The sequence below is a fragment of the Mesocricetus auratus genome, unplaced genomic scaffold (assembly GCF_017639785.1).
Source record: "Mesocricetus auratus isolate SY011 unplaced genomic scaffold, BCM_Maur_2.0 Super-Scaffold_100029, whole genome shotgun sequence".
In the NCBI taxonomy this organism is placed as follows: domain Eukaryota; kingdom Metazoa; phylum Chordata; class Mammalia; order Rodentia; family Cricetidae; genus Mesocricetus; species Mesocricetus auratus.
In genome coordinates, this window is record NW_024429210.1 from 11,428,584 (window position 1) to 11,447,483 (window position 18,900).

At 41.8% G+C, this 18,900-nt stretch overlaps 1 protein-coding gene across 2 annotated transcripts in view; it reads right to left on the minus strand.

Annotated features, from left to right (window-relative positions):
• The window catches only part of Ugp2 (UDP-glucose pyrophosphorylase 2), a 52,893-nt gene that overhangs the window by 4,507 nt on the left and 29,486 nt on the right, over nucleotides 1–18,900 (minus strand). For both annotated transcript variants that reach the window (XM_013113582.3, XM_005070387.4), the window contains exons 4-8: nucleotides 6,450–6,635; nucleotides 5,303–5,436; nucleotides 3,777–4,074; nucleotides 2,661–2,858; nucleotides 1,731–1,973 (exon numbers count right to left, since the gene is read on the minus strand). In XM_013113582.3, the coding sequence (XP_012969036.1) occupies nucleotides 1,731–1,973; nucleotides 2,661–2,858; nucleotides 3,777–4,074; nucleotides 5,303–5,436; nucleotides 6,450–6,635 (1,059 nt within the window). The remainder of the gene's footprint in view (nucleotides 1–1,730; nucleotides 1,974–2,660; nucleotides 2,859–3,776; nucleotides 4,075–5,302; nucleotides 5,437–6,449; nucleotides 6,636–18,900) is intronic.

An 18,900-nucleotide genomic window follows, 5' to 3' on the forward strand; every position in this document is an offset into this window, starting at 1 on the left:
GAAAATAGGTCGGTGGGTTAGCAGGGTTAGCAGTAGTGATGAATAAGACTATATGTGTACAAAAACAGATAAAATTTTAAAAAACAAAAATAGGGATTACATTTAAAAGATATCTATATTTCTGGCAAGCTATTCTATGGGAAGAACCTGTTTATTCGCACTCATTACGTTCAAGCTTCTGTGAAGCTTGTTCCTAAAAGTCAAGCATTTTATAATGCAGTTGAATAGAACAGATATTTTGTTTTAAAATGAGAAAACAAGTGAGTAACCATCACACTGAGCAATTTACACAGTCAGGATTTAGAGAAGGAGGAGAGAGCATCAAGGCTTGAGATATCCTAGACTAGAGCTGGCCTTATGGGAGGGATGGGCAGGCGTCAGGTGCAGCAGGGCTCAGGGTGAGAGGCAGCAGGGCTTAGAAGAATCACTATGCTGGCTTCTTTCGATTGTAGGCTCTGCTTTCTACTGTGCTGAGAAAATAAACCCGACTGGTTTTGGCGCCCACTACCATTCTGCCTCCTTGTCTCTCTCCCTTACCCCTTGCCTTACTGCTGGCTAGACTCTATTCAGACATGAAGCCAACCTCTTCACTATTAGATCTTTCCTTGGGTATTTAAGAATTTGTTCCACAAGTCTCCTTCAGTTATTTTTCCTCTTCTGACTATATTAATTTCCATCAATATGTAAGTAGATTCTCTCATATTATGAAATAGAACCCCTCAACATTTATATCCTTTTTGGCCTATTACTTAATTCCCATTTTCCTTTGAGGTTTCAACTTGTAAAATCATCTCCAACTCCAACTCTCCCATCCTCTTTAAATCCATCCCAATTAGATTCTCAAACTTTACACTGGTAAGTCTAATGGTGAATTCTCGTCTAGCTTGAATCAGCAACAGCAGTTGTCATCGAATTCCTTCCAGTGTGAAACTTCTTTTCCACCTCTTGAGACCACATATTCATAGTTTACTACTGAATTCTTCATCTGCACTCCAGACCAAATGGCACGAAAGCACGTTTAGAACTAGACTTGGATGACACAGCAGGATCCTGGAGGCTATCTACCAACTTGCCCTGTGGAATCAGGGTGGAGTTTTGTAAGTCTGGCTTTCACCCCTGCTAGCTGAAGCTCTCTACCAGTACACAGCTCGCTTGGCCTCGCCCTGAGGCTCTGTGGCCAGCCAGGGTACACCACACACACTCACAGCCGGGGTACACCACACACTCACAGCCAGGGTACGCCGCACACTCACAGCCGGGGTACACCACACACACTCACAGCCGGGGTACCACACACACTCACAGCCGGGGTACGCCGCACACTCACAGCCGGGGTACGCCGCACACTCACAGCTCTGTCCTTGGCTGTGTTTCTCTATAGTGTCTACCACCCACTATACTATGCATTTTATATACTGGCTTCTGAGCCTCTCCCAAAAGGATGTAAATTTTAGGAAGATAAGGATTTTAGTTTGTTTTGTTTGCTGTCAATCTCCACATCTAGAAACTGCCCAGAGATAGTAGGAACACAATACATTCTTATTGAGCCAGAATTAGCCCTTTCTGACTGATGAGTCATAGAAGAGACAGAATAAAATGTCCCCAGATTATTCTACTGTCCAGAACAATTATAGACTATAGGCAATTCCCGTAAACCATACCATAGATGGAGGGATACAAAAGGTCATTAGTGAAAAGTAATTCTTCCATTATCTTTACAAATTACCTACCTTGGTAAAAGAACTTCCCAATTTAACCAAGGGTACTGTAGGAAACTCCCGCTTTTCACTCATGGTCAAAGATCCCGCATTAAGGCTATAGAGGTTTGACATCACAAGCAAGAGATCTGATGTGGTCTTCACGGGCAGAAAACGACTCCTTGGAACATTAATACCTAAAGAATTCTCGAAACTTTTAATTGCAGCTCCAACTGCAGTTTCTAACTGAATAACATTCAGGCCTCCATCCAGAGTCTATAAAAAAGAAAGAAAAAAGGAGGTAGGGTAAGAGCGTAGAAACAAACGGTTTGGTGCTTGTTTGGTTTTGGACTACTTCCTAACTTCTATAATTATGGGTGTACACTACCACACCCAGGAAACACAGGTTTTTATGTATCCAGCTTGGTTCCATGTGTGACGTCAGTACTTGAGGAGTGATTTCACAGAATCACGAGAACTTAACACTAGTCAAAGTACTTATATTATGATCCACATGTGACTTTTTTTAAAGTCACTTAGCTTGAGTGAGCAACATGTCCATTTTTCAGTAAAGAACCAGTTGCTGAGAAAATGTATGCAGGATTCCTCAGGTGACGGCATGAGTGTAAGAGCAGTGCCTAAGCTGATGGGGTGTGTCAGCTGAGGGTCAAATCGGAGCACATCGCCGGGAAGAGTGCAGACCTGGAGACCCTGGCTAGGTAAAAAGGTGTGACTGAGCTGGGCAGTGGTGGCGCACACCTTTAATCCCAGCACTTGGGGGGCAGAGGCAGGGGGATCTCTGTGAGTTTGAGGCCAGCCTGGTCTACAGAGTGAGTTCCAGGACAACCAGGGCTACACAGAGAAACCCTGTCTCGAAAAAACAAAACCAAAAAAAGTCTGACTGATGGGCCAGGCAAGCCTGAGGGAAAAGCCAAGGAGCCCTGGACCGTGGCTTTCACTGACCTTTGGATTCACAATGATTTCCATGTCAATGGCGTTCTGTTCCTGCAGTCTTTTAACTGCTGCAAGAGAAATCCACAGGTTGTTTGTGTTGAATATCTTAAACTTTGACACAGACTTGAACTCATCGACATGTGCTTTTGGCACCTGAGCAATTTCCACCAGCCTCAGTTTGCCTTCGTACTGAGTGAGGGTCCCACCCTAGGAAAGAGAGATCATGAGTGTCCCCAAATCTATTGCAATCAGCCATACCACAAGATTATGATCTCATAGAAGACACTGACTATATAATCTTCCAGTATACAAAGTAACATATTCATAATTCAGATTGTCACTTTACACTCACTGTCCTGTGTAAAATTAAAGCCCTGGGAGTCCATCCAGTCCCTCCCCCTTTCCTAAGGCTAGCTACAGGAACATTCCTCTTACTCCCAAACCACTGCCCACCACCAGACAGCTCAGTCCTACCCAGACAGGGTCTAGGATGGGAGGGGAAGGGAGACAAATGAGTGAATGAGAAGCCGGTCAAGACTGCAAATGTGCTTACAGCCGTAAGACCATGCCAGTGGGAGGAGGGCCCAGAATCCAGGGCAGGGAATGTTTGGTCTTCATCAACTACAGGCGAGCAGTAAAATCTTGTGTCATTTTATCAAAGGCCAAGTACCATCACCAAATATGCCATGTTCAATTTAAACTTTGTACTAAAACAACTGCATTACTTTCATACAACTACAAAGTGACAAAGTATACAAATACATACACACATTTTATAGAAATAAATTTCCATGAAAGGGATAACATAATAAAATATGCCAAATTTGAAGAGGAGTAATGGTGTGAACAAATTTGCTGCTTGTTTTCACATATTTCAGATTTGTTCCATAAAAACATAAAACTGTTTATAGATTTACACTATTATTAACTCTGGGCTCATGATACACTGTTATCTTAGAATTTAAGGTACCCCACAGAAAATATCACGACCTCTTAAAATGGATGCTAAGTAAATAATAAATATGTGCGCATAAAATAGAAACGTATAAAGTAGGAAAAATATTATCACTATGTAATTATTAAACGTAAAACCATGAATCCCCAAGTTGATTCTTCGGTATTTACCTTTACATCTGCTCGTGTTTTGTTTGTGACTTCCATGACAAATTCACAGCGTTTCCCATTGGGTGGGTTCATTAGATGATTAAGAATATAAAGATCCACTGTGGCACCCAGGTTATCTATGTTAGACACAAAAATATATTCTTTGCCTTCTTCTAGAAAGGTGTCGAGCAAGCCCGAGTTGTAGAAACTAGCATAGATATCTCCATGTCCTGGGGGGTACCAGGCTTCTGTACTTTCCCCTGAGGAAGACACATCCTTTGCTACAGGAAGTAAAGATTCCTTATTAATCCTCGGGTACCTTAAAAACAAAACAAGAAAGCTATTTATCACAGTGTACCCCAATCCTTCAAGTAAAACAATACATTTAAACCTACATAAGGGCTGGAGGGATGAATCAGTGGTCAAGAGCATGTACTGTTCTGTTCCCAACGCACATATCGATGGCTTGCAAGCTCCTGTAAACCCAGTTTCCAGGAATTTGACGCCCTCTCCTGGCCTCCCAAGGCATCTGTACTCATGAGCACATACCCACACAGAGATATACACAGATGCCCACAATTAAAAACAAAATAAAAGCTTTAAAAAATATTAGATAAAACAGGCCTCCATTTCAGAGAATGTCAATAATAAATTATAGGTGAATTCTTTTAAGAAACTGTCATTATTATTTTTAAAAAGATCTATTTTCTAGATATTCAAGGGACGTTTTCCATGGCCATACAGATAGGAAGGCACTTTTAAAGATTTTTTTACAACTCTCTAAGAGGAAGGACTCAATAAGTAACTTTAAACTTTAAACAAATGGTTCTTGCGCCTGAAAATCTACCTAAAGAAATCTGCCCATTCTTAAACACATGCATTCAGGGTTGTTTCCCTTCCTTTAGCGCCAGCTGTCTGCACATGGGTAGGAGGTAGCAGACAGTAAAGGAAAGAACATGACAGACAACCTACCAGGAAATAGGCAACAAACACATTATGATGTTAAAAAAAGATGTGATGTGAAAACAGATTCTAAAATACCAACAAACTATATGGTCCAACTTCAGACATTGCTTCCAGAAAGTTCTGGAAGTCTGTTCACCTCTAACTAGAAAGCTCGCCCCCAGTCACCTGAGTTCCTTACTACTCACTCTACTCCCCCGGAGTAGAGGGTTTCCTCCAGAACTTATACATTTCCACAGGTTATCTACACAGGTGAAGAAAAGCCCTTCCGCAGGAAAAGTGTTCAGTATTATGGTTTGCAGGAAGTCACTCACCTGACTGGAGACCTTAACACATCAAGACTTATAAATTGCCTTTAAATATCTGGGACACAGAATAAGATCTCAAGCAGATCCCCTGAGAAACTAGAAACTAGAGAACCAAAGTTTATAACCATCACATATTTATCAACCTCTATTTAGTTTTAAAGACATCAAGTTCTTGCACGAATTGACCTTTGCTGCAATGAGGCTCCTGTGCCGCAACAATGAGGAGAATTTCCAGGAGTCACAATCACACCAGCTAGTTAATTTCACTTCTGATACCTGCTTTGATTGAAGGTGTAGATTTTCACACGGCAATGACTGTACTTCTGAAGTATTTTTTTTGTGTCTTCATCCGTGTTAAAAGAGTTCATCAAAACAAGAGGGACATCTGTATTGTAGGTTTTGTTCAGATGCTGAAGAGGAAAGTGACAATCAGATCACCTAGACCCATGTTCTGACTTCCAATCTAAAACTGTCTCTTCAATGGTTAATCACAAAATGTTTAAACCCTGACCTATAGCTTGCTCTCTAGATTTATATATACACATACGGGTACATTTTACTAAGCAAGCACTTGGCATGAGCAGATGTGTGGATAAGCAATTCACCATACACTCATTCATTAAACCATGGCTCTCTGAAACAGAAGCTCCTATCTGCATTTCATGACTAATTCCGCTGAGGCCCAGATGTGGTGGCCTGAGACAGTGCCCACTGGAGCTGTGTGCAGTCAGCAGCATTCCCTGGCCTGAAGGCAGACAGGTGCTAAGTAAGCGTCTGCTCTCATATCCAAGCTCTGTGGGGAGAATGCAAATGCTGCAATGCCATGGTTTCCAGTTCTCAGGGTGAGCGTATTTGTGAGCTGGTGAGAGGATGAATGAGTCCTTCTGAGAAGGTGCTCGGAGTACCCGGGGCACAGAAACACTGGACACATGATGGCTTACGTGCTGCTGCTAGTGTTACAACTGTAGTTGCCAGCAAGAAAAGATGAAAAAGACAAGGTCTCTGCCCCATAAGGTCTACAATGAATAACTCTGTCCAAGAAGGAAGCTAAGGATAGTTCTGTATCCACTCCATCCAACCAGATATGAGACATCCTCCCCAGCTTCCCAAGAGGGATTAAGCCAAAAAACTCGAGTGTCATGGAGGTTGCCACGAGAAGGAAAGCAGTTAGAGGGCAGATCAAAGGAGACTGAACAGACCCACAGCTTTCAGCAACCACAAATGCTATTTAAGATCAAGCTTACATCTTAAGGATACACTCTTACACACACACACACACACACACACACACACACACACACACACAAGACAAAACAACATTCTCTTCAACTAGCTCAAACACACACCCACATTTACAATACAGCACTTATGTTGATGTAAAACCTAACCTACTTTATTATGAGAATGGCTAAATACTACTCACTTCAATTTGCTGCACAGTTAGATCCAGAAAGGTGTTCTCATTCCGCACGCCAATCAGACTCTTGGGGCCTTTGCAGCCCATGCTGGTTCCCAGGCCGCCATTGAGCTTCACCACCACCAGTCTGTTCAGCACAGAGGCTATGTTGTCAGGCAGGCCCCTGGCCTTTATCTTTTCATAGGGCTGGATCTGAAAGAGGACAGATGTCACTTAAGTCGCTTCATGAGGTGTTAATGCCAATCAACCCCAAAGTTACTTTCATCGTTCCTTAAAAAGTTTTGTTCTCTCAATGAAAAGTTCTAGCAAGTTCACATGGCAGTTTCCTTTGCAAAAAGAAGTAGCTCAATGTTGTATTTAGTTACAGTGGAGTCTCAGTGACACCATTTGTATGACTGGTGCAAATATCTAAATCTTGAATTATCTTAAGATGCTATTTCCAATCTTAATCAAAATATCAAATAAGATACCCAAACCTCATCAAGTCTAAATATTTCAGGTGCATTATATCCTACTTCAATTCTAAATAATAATATTATTAGTCGTATATCATTTTTCCTACCACAGAAGACAAAACCTAACATACATTTATTGTCATACTTCCCCATTTAGTTGTAAGGTAACCCAGCAGAAGAAGATGGTACAGGCTCTCAAGTCATAATTCTAGGTATGCACAAGCATAGTTCCTTCCTCGGAATTTAACTATAGGGCATCACTTTATAAAATCTTGTTCTAGAAAAGTAAATGTCTTTGTTCTGAGGAATGCCCTGGGAGAGAAGGGGAGAACAAAGGCTGGAGCTCTGGAAACCACCTCCCACCTCCTCTCTAGCATCCTAGCTGTGAGCACAGGGCCTCAGCCTTGAATTTGTCCTTTAAGCATAGAAACAATAACATTTATAGGAAAGAACCACGGTTTAGCTGTTGTTCAAAGCAGAGTAACAAATCTTACATCTTATAGCAAGAATGAAAGCTTGTTAAAAGATCACAATGTGTTTTCTATCCATCTGTGACATTTTTGTTATTTTGCTTTAGTAGGATAAGCCCTCAAATGGCCTCTTTAGTTCCAACACGGATAAGATAGATATCATGAGTGGATTGAAGAACTTAAGCCAACCAGTGGCTAGTCTATGAGCATTTGCTGTTCTCTCTCCTATCATCTGTAAATGTGTACTAGTGTGTGAGGTCATTTTGACTGAGAAAGAAGGACCTGAATGGCTCACCTCTTGTGATCTAGTAGGCCATGTAGGCCACCATCTGTGTGTTTGATGGACAAACTCATTCACAATTCTTGTTCACAGATCTTTCTACAAAATACATTTTTAACAGTTGTTCTTAACTGCCAAGTGTAGGTGAACTCTCTCTTACTTGATGGAAACACTAAAGAATACGAAGTACTCTTCTCCAACCAAGGCTTCCCTCCCTATCACATGGGTTTCTCAGTGTGGTAGGACCCTCAGTTCTCGTAAATGCTGCATGGGCTTTGGTACTATTCCCATTCATGAACCAAAAGAAAAGCTGGTGACAAAACCACTGAAGAGGCTTAAAGGCACTCTACAGAAGAAAAGCCTCAGTTTCAGTGTCAGCACTGGGAAAACGGACTAGACACAGAGATGGAGACTTTTGAGTCCTGTGCAACAGGGTAGTTTATAATCCTCTCTAACCCAGCTGTTGAAATCAACCAGCAAATAAGAGAACGCTACTGTGACACGGTAGCTTCAAGCAGTCTATTCATTAGGAGATTTTCTTGGGCACATTTTATATTTCTATATACATACTCTAAAAAGTTAATTATTTTCCAAGTATTTTTGTAAAAGCCAGTAGCTTCCATTTAGCAGTTACTTTCACTTCCCATACAAAGAACTTAGCTGAAAATCCAGTCGTTACATTCATTTTAGGTAAAACTGATGCCTCAGAAATAATCTTATTTAATTAACGCTCTAGATATGTATTTTAAAAAATAGAACACATGAAAGCAATTTTCCACACACACAGTCTGAGCGACTTGTCCAAATCTACGTAAAACGTTAAGTGTGAAACATAGCCTCACAGTTGGAAGACTAACGTGAAGCACGCAGCAGCAACGTGGAAACGGCCGTGCACTCGTCACTGCCCACACCCCTCCACCGCCCAGGAAAAGCACCCGACAGCGGCTACTGCCTCACTCTTTGTTCCCCATCTGTACCGCTTACTCTTCTCTAAGCATACAAATACAATGACATACTACAAAAGAGGTGCGCCATCAGCACAACACATACTGTGGTATGTTTTTCAGTGTTTGAATATTCTGATGCAAAAAGAGGCAAACATCTAGATGTAAGAAACAGTAAAACACTCCATTTAACGGCTGGAGAGACAGACGCCTCAGCAAGTGGGCACGAGCACTTCCTGTTCTTGCAAAGCACTCAATTCTCAACACCTGTATTAAGTGGCTCACACCTGCCAGTCACTCCAACTGCAGGAGACCCAACACTCTCTCTCTACTGGCCTCCATGCTCAGTCACCCACATGCGCACGCACACACACACTCACGCACGCACACACAAGCGATGTTATGCAACAAACTCAAAAACAGATCAATCTAATAACTATTTGATTCCAAGAAGCCAGGATACTTTCGTCTAAAGTTTATTGCAGGTTTTAACTTATTAGTTTAAAAGAAGTAAGCAGAAATTTCTGTCATATAAATCATATAAAGTGCCTTGTTCATGAGTGTCCACACCCTCCACCAGGGACTCACCAAGCAGTCCTACAGAGCCACAGAGCTTAGCTTAGTTCAACAAGCCAGGGGTGTGGTGGTGTCAATGTTGAACACTGCTTAGCAGCAGCTGGTTACACTGGACACACCCAGTCACAGCAACATTTTTAGACCCTTGAAGTCTAAATTCCTCAGGAGGAAGAGCCATCCTGGACATCTGTAGAAGCTAGGCTATGTCTATATAACTTGGGATACAACACGGCACAGAACCAGGTTCCTTCTCTGCTTCCTCAGGAAAACACACAAATATATTGAGATACAATGATTGGTGTTAGGACCCAACCCAACAGAGACCACCCCTGAGCTGCCTCATACAGCCTAAATGTGATTCAGACGGGGTCACTGGAATAGGGCACTAAGAGTGAACCAGCCTGAGCTTCCAGTCCTGACTGTCAGGTCTTAAAGAAGCCAGGGGCTAGTCTCACTCAGTACCTGTGAAGCAGTTACAGAAGAGATTTTGGTCCCTTATCAACAAAAGGCTGTAAAGTTAGCTAGGTCTCAAACCCAGGACAAATCTTACTCAATACCCGCAGCTCCTCCCAGCACTCCTCACCCCGCCCTACCCTAACCCTCTCCCTTCCCTGGGGCTGGGTTTCTACCCCACCCTAACCCTGATCCCTACACAACAGCCATTTTGGCTGTGCTGGTCTCTTGGTCAATGGCTCCTCTCATGGTGAAGTTTATTTAGTCTGCCAGCCATGTTCAGCCTCAACTCTTCCCTCCACCTGCCTTCGCCCTTCTCCCTACAATAAGACTCCATGCTTTAGGAGTAGTCATGTCATCCTTGTGTTTCACTTTCTCATTCACTAATCACTCTGCTCCTCTTGTCTCCCCTAGACAAGTAAAGAATCACTGTTCTAAGATCTCTAGCACAGAGACACGAAAGGCCAGACCACTTTCATTTTCATCTTTCCAGGGAAAGGGAGGGAGGGATGGAGGGAGGGAGGGAGGGAGGGAGGGAGGGAGGGAGGGAGGGAGGGAGGGACAGAGACAGAGAGAGAGAGAGAGAGAGAGAGAGAGAGAGAGAGAGAGAGAGAGAGAGAGAGAGAGAGAGAGAGGGCACTGGCCAAACACCTAGCTTCCTCTGGCAAGTGAGTGAAGAAAGCCGTGGCAGCCCTCTACACAGGATGTAGGATGTCAACATAGTTATTTTGCAGAAATGGAAAGATCTTTTAAAAACTGGCTGCCATGATCTGCATCTTGCCAACTCTGCTCACAACTTAGTTTCCAGTTAGAAGAAAAGCCAAATTCAGCACAGTCATGGACACACTGTTCCCATTGGCAAAAGTGTAGCTCAGTTCTGGATAGTGTGTACTCGTAAGTGCCAAATGCCCAAAGCAAGGTAGCACTACCCACCCTGCTATGATTATTGCAATGGGAGCCACGGTTTTCTGTTGTTGTTGTTGTTTTGGTTTTGACTAAAGCAATTTGCCTGAGAGAAAATGAACAGTGTAAAAAGTAAAACAAATTAGGATTTTCTGTATGCAAAGAAAGTATTCTAAGAATTGTTGACCAAATCCTCATGTGGCATGGAACTTGCCTTATATGACAAGCTCTGTGCTAGATACTTTCATATATTGTCTTTTCATTTCATATTTCTGAAGGTAATGGCCAGAATCTGGGTTATTTTCTGTAGCAGGGAAAAAAATGACACATAGATGAAATTTTTTTTTCTTTGTAGAAAAGCTTCTAAGTCTTTACTTTCCCTATTATTACAGAGTTAACTTTCAAGTTCATTAACACTCTGGGCCACTGAAATGAACTCAACACTAGTTAGCAGAGCAAATAAAGCCACTGACTTCCTGCTGCCACACCCTGCACTGTTCATCTCCAAGACTCCATTTCATCCATCTTCAGTCTCCCATCCCCCTCTCCCCCTTCTCAGTGTCTGACTCTACAAGCACCTCTACCTGCTCTACGGTTTCTGAAGTCTGGTGTCCTCCATCACAGCATTGCCTTCTCTTAACATCCTAATTACTAGATCTTATCAGTAACCCAAAATCAGGTGTGCTTGACACAACTGATTACTCCCTAAATCCTGAAACTCCCACTTTCCTTTGCGATCCAAAACACCACACTATCTTTTGCTTTTCACTCTGCCTGCTTCATACCAAGCTCAGTCTGTGCAGACCTCCTCTTGCTACACTGTTGGCCTCAAAGCCACAACTTTATCATTCCTGTCCTATCATTCAAGACAGTCAGCTGCTCAGTGAGCCCTTTCAGCCTCGTTGTCTTTGGCCTGTATAGCTGGTGCTGCAGTAGTCTCCTTAATTCCATGCAATCCACTTTTCATCACTCAATGATTTTCTTTTTCTAGGAATTTCAGCATGTCCTGGCTAGTATTTATGTCAACTTGACACAAGCAGAAATCACCTGACAGGAACAACCCTTAATTAATTAAGAAAATGCTTGTATAAGATCTGGCTATAGGCAAGCCTACAGGGCATTTTCTTGATGACTGATGGGGAAGGGCCCAGTCCATTGTGGGTAGCGCCATCCCTGGGCTGATTGCCCGAGGTTCTGTAAGAAAGAAGGCTGCACAAGCCACGTGAAACCATCCAGTGAACAGCGCCACTCCATGGCCTCTCTATCAGTTCCTGCCTCCAGGTTCCTGCCTTGTTTGTGTTCTGCCCCAACTTCTTTTAATGATGGACTCTGATCACTGTGATAAATAAGTGAAATAAATCCTTTCCTCCCCAAGTTGCTTTAGGTCCTGGCATTTCATCACAGTAACAGAGCTCATAACTGATACAGCTTATTTCTTTACTACATCATTAACCAAATATAGCATTGGTAGTGTCATGGAAGGTCATTAGCTGTCAAGTTCAATATCATTCTTTCCTTTTTCCTTTATCATCCAATGATGGGGGAAGTCCTGTGTATATGTCAATAAAGCACTGTTGGCCAATAGAGAAGCAAGATAGGTGGGACTAGGAGTCCAGGAGAACTCTGGGAAGGAGAAACACAAGAGAGTCAAGATGTAACGCCATGGGGTAGGAAGCCTGGAAATTTCTTCAGTAAGAGAAATACGTAGATTAACAATTATGGGATAGATACTTAAGTCAGAGCTAGCCAGTAAGAAACAAGCAAGGCCAACAGCTTCATAATTAATATAGCCTCCTGTGTGTTTATTTGGGACTGATGCGGCTCTGGAACCAGGCTGGCAGGAAGGCTTCCCATTACAATCCAAACTTCCTACTTGGCACTCACTCTGTTATCCAGAGTAAGACTACGTTTCCCAGACTCACTTTGCAGCTGCTTATGCCAAAGTTCAGGTCAAAATGACTAACTTGAAATGAACTGGCAGGTGTCTTATGAAAGAACAGGGGGCGTGTCCACCTCCCCCCTTCCCTACCTGCCTGTCATCTGGAACAGCGATATAATTACAGTTCATTCTTGTAGTCACCTGGGACAGCAAGGACATTCACTATGGATGACAATGCCATAAGACAGAGAAACCCAGGTTCCCAACTGCCACCAACTGGCATACTACCTCTCCCATATTCATTGCCTTTGGTTTCCACATTGCGAAAATCCAAACCAATCCTAATGGAAGGCATGGCTTGTAAGGCCCTTTTAGCTTCTCTTCTACTCCACCAGCACACTTTCCTTAAGGAGCATGTTCTCAGGGTTCTTTAACTGCCTCTGCATTTTACCCCTGCTGCATCTTCTCCTCACCCTTGACACTCCATTCTCAGACCAGTGGTTTCCAGCTGTGTGAACTAATCACCAAATACTTCCGAGCATCAGAGGTTAAAAATATGCCCTATTTCAGAAAAGCTCACTCCCCACAAAACTAAAAACCTTTAGAATACATTGCAACACTACAAGTTTCATTTCAGAACATAAAAATATTCTTGTGGGATACCACTTTTCCAGTTATAATTAACATACACCCCCCCCCACCAGAAAATCCAAACCTTTATTAACTCTCAAACTAGATTTTGGTGAGAAAGCTTCCATTTGGCTTGATGTGAACTGCAGTGGCTACATGTTTGCCACCTCTAACACCATTCCATTTGCCCTGTCTTCTTAATGACACACACACTGAAACCCCAACTCTAACGTCTGGCAGCTTACTGTCTTGTGTTGAGAATACAGAGAGCTTCAACACCTTGTGAGCTGAATGCCTTATGTGCTTACTGTGTCTTCAAGTCAGTAAGGTTAACTGCATGTTCATGCAGGAGTCAACCATCTTCAATGCAAGGCTCAGAGTCAACATGGGATGAATGAGTTACATGTAGTGCTCTTTCCCTTCCCAGAGGACGGCCAGACAGAAGCTAGAACACACAGAGTACTAAGACTTCTCTTCTGGCACAAGTTCCTGCTTGTCTCAAAACATGTATCACTCTAAAAATCATTTGATGCTAGACTCTTATGAAGACAAATATGTAGTTGCTTTAAGCCCTTTGGTTTTCTTTACTGACATTATTGCGACTGTAAGTAAGATCCCACACATAAATGCTAGCCCTATGAGCACTTGAACGTTGGCTGGTTAGGACATCGATGGTCCAGACACACTCCCCCACCTCACACCACATTTTCATGTCTCTAACACCAGGGTGCATGACAAAACTAAGGACACTTATATTTAATTGTTGCCCTCCTTCCTTATTAGTGGTAAATAAAAGATACAACTTGTAACAGTGGTCCAAACTTGACAAAATATGGTACTGAATTCTGTCCTCGTTCCAAGTCACTAAATGTTTTCGCTGGCATGGGGTTTATGTGAAGTCTTACTCCAGTCACTCATACTTTGATAATACTAAAACAAAGGTCACGGGCTATGGGACACTCAGCACCTGCCTGACAAAATTTTACTGTGTCATAGCTATACTCCCTAGTTTACACATGGTCTGTGGCTGTTTAATGTTATCAATGACACTGCATAGTCTCTAAAGCCTGATATATTTATATCACCCAACCGTTACAGAAAAGGTTTGACGGTCTTCTGAGAAAAATCCAAATTCTGCCTTTTCAGAATGCTTCTCTTATGCTAATCTTAAAATGGCTCAAGAGATGTCTCACAATAGACAGAACACAGAATCTCCCTTGGGTTATCTGCTGGTGGCACCATGTATTCAGTAGCAGGAATAATTCTATATTACAATTCCCAGGTCTTGTCTATCTTCTCATAATTATCCATGAATGTAAAACTAAGGATATATAATTGGTAACAGAAATCAGGCAATTTTCAAAATAATAAAAAGAAAATTCAAGATTAAAAATCTTTTGTATCCATCCATCCACAGACCTACCTATCATTAGAGTAGTCTAATCACAGAGAACACAGAATAAATACAGTAGCTGTCTCAGAAGCTAGGATAAGGGCTGGATATAGAGGAAGAGTTGTTCTTTATTTAATAGGGATGGACACTGAGTTTTTCAAGATGAGAAAGTTCTGAAGATTGGTTGTTCAACAATGTGATCATACTTGGCTTACTGGTAAGCACACTTAATGATTGAGGTGGCAAAAATTTTTAAGTCTTTTATTGTAGGTGTGTAGTTGCTGAAACACAAATATGATCATCAAGGGGTATCAACTATAATATTTCCTTCAAAGAAAATAAACTAGACTCACTGTTTTATTTTCCAGTTTAAAAATTAAGAAAAACAACCCGGGCATTTTCAAAGTTTAAATATGTACTCCTTGCAATGTAAATTGAGTGTTTTGAGTATTTAATTTTTAGTTACTACAGTACTCCAGGACAAATCTCAGGCCCTGCTATGTATCCTAACCTTAGCAGACATAACCCTGTAAGCATCGATGGAGTTGCTGACTAGCGATCTCTTGGGGCATTTATAATATGGATCTACAAATCCCTCAATAAAACACAGTAATGGAGCTGCAAATTTTTATAAGGGAAGGCATTCTTTTTGCTTAGTTTTACTGATTTGGCAGAATAAAGGTCTCTGGTTTCCTGTAATCCTGAAGGTTAAAACATTAAACTCTATCTCTAATAAAGAAAATTTGCCAGGGTAGATGAGTTTATCTTAGATAACAAACGGGCAAACTAATGGAAATATCTAATGTGTAAGAAGTAGAGGGATATAATGACAGATCATATACCTGATAGAAATTTTGCTAAAAAAAACTTTTAAAAACTTACTGTCACTTACAAATGTATACAAATTCAGCTTACTGGTAACAAATATACTTAATATATATGTAACCAAAATCTGAAAATATAACTAGGAAACTTAAGCACTATCTCTAACCCTTTTTTGGTTTATTTATTTAATTCAAATGAGTGCATGTTTGTGTCTGTGTTGGGGTATGCTGCACAGGTGAGTACAGACGGATGGCTGGGGCCGAAGGGGCAGCGGCTCCCTGGAGCTGGAGTTACAGGCAGTTGTGTGCTAGGAACCAGACTCAGGCCCGAGTGCTGTGCCACTCTGACATGCCCAATCTTTTTATTTATTTATCTTCATTAACTCTGCTCATCTCCCGGTCTCCCCATATTCTCCCCTCATCCCTCCCATGCACCCCAACCAAAGAAAATATAACAATATGAGCAAGCAAACAAAAACAAAACAACCCCCTCAAAACCAAAACATCCCTCTCTCTTGCCTCTCCAGCTCGTCTCCACTCATCCTGTGGACAGTCCCAATCTTCAATATCAACATAATTTTACCATGTTTACTGTGCCCAGCATGCTATCTGACATCTGGGAGGTTCCTTCCTACATATTTGTTGAATGTCTAACAAAAATAACAAGCATGGGACTGCTGAGAGGGCTCAGTGGTAAAGTGCCTGCTACCGAGCCTCACGGCCTGGGCTCAATTCGGAGCCCACTCCCTTGAGCTACGCCAACTGCCCCACAGAGGCAGAGGCACATGCACCCACAGGAACGAGGAGTAAACAGAGAACAATGGCACACATCTGTGGAGCCTTTATCAGAATGCTTGTTATACAAAGGTACTTGCATATGCATTACTAATAACCATAGGTAAAACTCTATGAAATAGGAACTGTTATATCTTTTTTATATGAATGAGAAAACTGAGACCTGAAGCAAGCTAATGTACCACCTAACATCACAAGGGAAGAATTAATGAAGCTAGGATTTGTATCTTTAGAATCTGTTTCTTTTTTAAATCTCACTGGCATTACTGTCAACTAGAAAAAAAGTGTTATACAAAACTCAGTATGTGTATGTAGATGGTCTTGGTAATAAAAATTATCTCAGTGATTTATATTGATTTATATAGCTTCTTAGATATATGCTGACATATGACTGGGAACATTACAGCTCACTATCATGAAATTAGGGATCTAAAAACTACAAAAATATATACAATGCAAAGTCATAAGTATATAGAAACTGAACTGTAGGTTAATCAGCCAGGAAAAAAAAAAAAAGACGATTTTAAAAGTGAAAAGGCTGGCATGCTGGGGAGAAGCTAGGCTGTTAAATGCTCTCTGTACAACGAAGACCTGAATTTGGATCTCCAGTCTCCAAGGAAATGCCAGGTGTGGGTAGTGCACACTTGTAATCTCAGTGCTGAGGAGGAGGAGACAGAAGGATTGTTAGGGCTTGCAGCCCAGCTAGTCTGGTCAAATCCATGAGCTAGCTGTGAGTTCAGTGAGAAATTCTGTCTCAAACCAACCAACCAACCAACCAACCAACAAAAAACCGGTTTTAAAAAAGGTAGAAAATAATTGAGGGAAACAATTCAACCTCTGACATCAATCTCTGGCCTATATATACATATGTACATGTACACATGCATCAGCACACAAACACACACATTCAACACTCACATACAAAAGCACATACATGCTAGGTGTGGTGACACTCCTCTTCTCTCAGGACTGGGAAGGCTGAAGCACGAGGATCTCAATTCCAGACCAGACAGACATACAGTGAATCTGTCTCACAAAACCAAAATTCCAAAGACAACAGAATACAGCCATTACCTATGTGTCTCCTATCTAGACTGCTAAAGGGCTCAGGACCTCTTATCTTTGATACTTTCTGTTATTTTCTTAGTTTAGTTTTCTGAGTTAACAGACACAACCCCTAGTCACTGTACCTACCTCATTTCCATTTTTTAATGCCCAAAATACTATAAACTAAATTTTAAATATTTTCTGCTCTCTCTCATAACTTTGGATTTTTGCATGCATACTTTGTTCTCTAAAACTTACAGTGACCATCTCTGACTCCTTTCAGAACACTCCCATAGTAAGTCTTAGCTCTACAGGCACCCTCTTATCATCAACTTGCTTAGCATTTTCTCAACTTAGCTGCTGCCTTCTTCAACTACTTTTAAAGCACTCTAGACAGGTAGATAGCTAACTGCAAAAAAAGTTTAGGTATAAATAATAAAAGTTTATTAGATACATTTAGCTTTTTACAAATAAATACATTTATTCACTAAGATATTATCCTAAGATACAGTATGGACAAAGAACTAAAACACCTGAAAACTGATCTGCTTGCACAAGAAACGTTCTGGATTTACACAATCTCCTCAGTCTTCCCCAGTTGTCTCGCTGCCTATCTGGTTCTGAAGACTGAACCCAGGACTCACATATGCTAAACACCATGCTCCCTCCCTCCCCACACCAGCTCCTGCTATTTCTATTTGCAATTTACCTTTATCCAGCTCTTCCAAATCATTGGACTTAGCTTTAAAGTAATAATTTTTAAGCCTACCTCACTGGTTTATATAATAATTGGTCCTATTATCTTATGACAACAAAGATAAGCCACATAAACCGGGTGAAAACAAGCACAACCAAGTGTTGGTGAGGGCAGCACTCTCTCTGGTGAGAAGCCTTGTGTGTCATGAAGAACAGCTGCAGGCCCTCAGAAGCAGAGCACGTCTACACCTCTACACGTGGAGGGCGCTGCTGAGGGGCCTCCTGAACTAGCCTCCACAGCTGCTATGCAAATAACCTATCTTTGTGCAAACACCTCCCCAGAAAACCACAAGTTCAAAACTGCTTTGTGATTTGCCAGCTTGCTGATCCCCTTAGCTCTGTAGAAGCCAACAGAACCTAGAACAAACAGTCCTCATCGCTACAGATGGTCACTTGCATTTACTTTACCATCTTCTGTGGTGCTACTGCATAGGAAGTCTGGAAAGCTTCACAGAACTGAAAACTCTTCGTATAAGTTGCTTACTTTATCTTTGTACTCTCAGGAAATAAAATAAAACAGTGGTTATCTGATAAGATATGTAGAGTAAAAGCAATGAATAAATGAAACTTTTGTAGTTTCATGTTATGTACAGATAAAACAGAAGGAAAAAAAACATAAACCAAGATGTTGACTGCTGAAGGTTTGACTAGGCCAAGACAACAATGGCAGGAAATTAGTCAGCTGGCCTGTCTACTGGTTGCTGTGATAAACAGCACGATCAAGGCAACTTATAGAATAGTGGACTTGGACTCACGGTCCCAGAGGGAAAGAGGCCATCACCATGGTGGTGGAGAAACATGACAACAGGCTGGCATGGCAGCAAGAATAGCTAAGAGAGAGAGAGCTCACTTCTGGAACTGCAAGGAGAGAAGGAACTGGAGGCGGCAGGAGGCTTTTCAGCCTCAAAGTCTACCCCAGTGACGAACTTCCTCCAGCAAGGCCACATCTCCTAAGCCTCCCCTATACAGCACCACCACTGGGGATCAAGTATTCAAATGCCTGGGGATCTGGGGAGCATCTCATTCAGACTACCACAGCTGCCTCCTGGGGA